The sequence below is a fragment of the Equus quagga genome, unplaced genomic scaffold, assembly GCF_021613505.1.
Source record: "Equus quagga isolate Etosha38 unplaced genomic scaffold, UCLA_HA_Equagga_1.0 184428_RagTag, whole genome shotgun sequence".
NCBI lineage: Eukaryota > Metazoa > Chordata > Mammalia > Perissodactyla > Equidae > Equus > Equus quagga.
The window spans coordinates 2,980-4,988 of NW_025797708.1; the positions used below are offsets into that span (position 1 = coordinate 2,980).

The following is a 2,009-nucleotide window of genomic DNA, read 5'->3' on the forward strand; positions in this document are numbered from 1 at the left end:
AAGATTGTCTTTCCATAGGAATTACATCTGCTCTTTCATCAATATTTACAAGTTCCATGCGTCATTTTCAATTAATAAAAGGATACTTCTGATTTATTATGTTTGTGCCAATGAACAAATTAATTATTAACGTTTGATCTTGATTTTCTGTGGCTGTTTTCTCCATTACAGAGTGATTGATATTTCGGCAAACTGTTTCATTCAAAACTGTTACCAAGATCTCTGTGACTTTTTGAGAGTACATGCTCAATAAGTGCTCACAGAGTCAGTGAATGAAAGACTGGTTGATGAATGGGTGCATGGATAAATCACTGATGATGAGATGCTCCATTATACTGTTAATGTCACAAGTACATGGATTCACTCTCACCACATTAGTCTCTTTACTGCCACTTTTACATCTTTGTTTCTGAGGGTGTAGATGAGAGGGTTGAGGCTCGGTGTGACAACAGTGTAAAAGAGGGCAATGAACTTGCCTTGATCTTGAGAATTTCCTGATGGTGGCTGCAGATATATGCACATGGCTGGAATGTAAAAGAGGGATACAACCGTAAGATGGGCTCCACACGTCCCGAAGACTTTCTGAAGGCCAGTTGTTGACTGCATCCTCAGCACAGCCCAGGTAATGGCACCGTAGGAGATGAGAATGAGGATGAGAGGTATAAGAACAAAAGTAGAGCTCGTGACCAGGAGGGTCAGCTCATTAGTATGGGTATCAACACATGACAGTCGGAGCAGTGCTGGAACTTCACAGAAGAAGTGGTCCACTTGGCGATGCCCACACAGGGGTACCCAGAAGGTAAATGGGAAATGAAGGGCTGAGTTGGTAAAGCCACTTACCCAAGAAGCTACAGCTAGCAGATAGCAGAAACGTGGGTTCATGAGGACAGTGTAATGCAAGGGTCTACATACAGCTACGTATCGGTCATAGGACATCACCACCAGTAGCACAGATTCTGTGGTTCCCAGTGCAAGGAAAAAGTAAAGTTGAATCATGCAACCAGCATAAGAGATGGTTTTCTCTGGACCCCAGAGGTTGACCAGCAACTGAGGGATGGCACTGGTGGTGTAGCAGAGATCCAGAAAAGAGAGGTTTGAGAGGAAGAAGTACATGGGAGTGTGGAGATGGGAGTCCACGTGTGACAAGATAATGATGAACAGGTTGCCTATCAATGTTGTCACATAAAACATTAAGATAACCACAAAGAGAACTACTTCAAAATGAGGCCAATTAGAAAAACCCAGTAGAACAAAGTAGTTTTCAAAACTTGCATTGATTTTTTCCATTGTCATTCTCTTCTTGTTACCTGAGGAAAGAATCACACACACTCAAAAAAAAGTAAGGAAATGCTCCAAGAATCATAGGGACATAAAAAAGAAACAGAAATCAGTTTGAAGGGCCTACCAGTCTTCAATTCTATGACATTTTGTGTATTAAGAGAAACTATGATACTAATGAATTGAAAGAAATTAGAAGCTGCAAGCTCATATGGACAATTAAAAGAAGAATAAATAGTGGAGAAGAGAAAGTTATTCCTCTTGGTAGGATTCTAATTTAAACATATAGAAGAAACTGTGGAGTTAGAAAAACATAAATGGATGCTCAAAACAAGTGAATGAAAATATGACGATAAAAAGCATATTCACATACTCTAAAATATCTCCCCTCAAATTAATTGTTAAATACAAAATGAAAAATACTAAACTTTACAATAGAAAAACCTAGGGTATGTCACCATAGCCAAGTATCCAATGTTAACATCACAAATGTTGAGACAAACCAACACTATATGTCTACTGATATGATGCCCCGAACAGGACATAAAGTCACTTCAGTGACATTCCTGCCAAAAATGCACACTTAATTCTAATATTGAAAACGCATGAGACAAACTCAAATTGAGACAAGTTGGACAATGTAGCTGGTCTGTACTCTTCACAAATATCAAATTCAATGAATTTGAAGTGGTTAAGGAAGTGGTTCAGATTAAAGGCGATCAAAGAAATAC

At 38.9% G+C, this 2,009-nt stretch overlaps 1 protein-coding gene across 1 annotated transcript; it reads right to left on the bottom strand.

Annotated features, from left to right (window-relative positions):
- Positions 1-366: 366 nt before the first annotated feature.
- Positions 367-1,293, bottom strand: LOC124233289 (olfactory receptor 2J3-like). Its single transcript, XM_046650457.1, has one exon. It carries the CDS (start codon positions 1,291-1,293, stop codon positions 367-369), a length of 927 nt encoding a protein of 308 aa, XP_046506413.1.
- Positions 1,294-2,009: the final 716 nt, after the last annotated feature.

Excerpts from the sequence above, each read along its gene's own strand:
- LOC124233289 (XM_046650457.1), bottom strand. The coding sequence starts at position 1,293 with ATGACAATGGAAAAAATCAATGCAAGTTTTGAAAACTACTTTGTTCTA.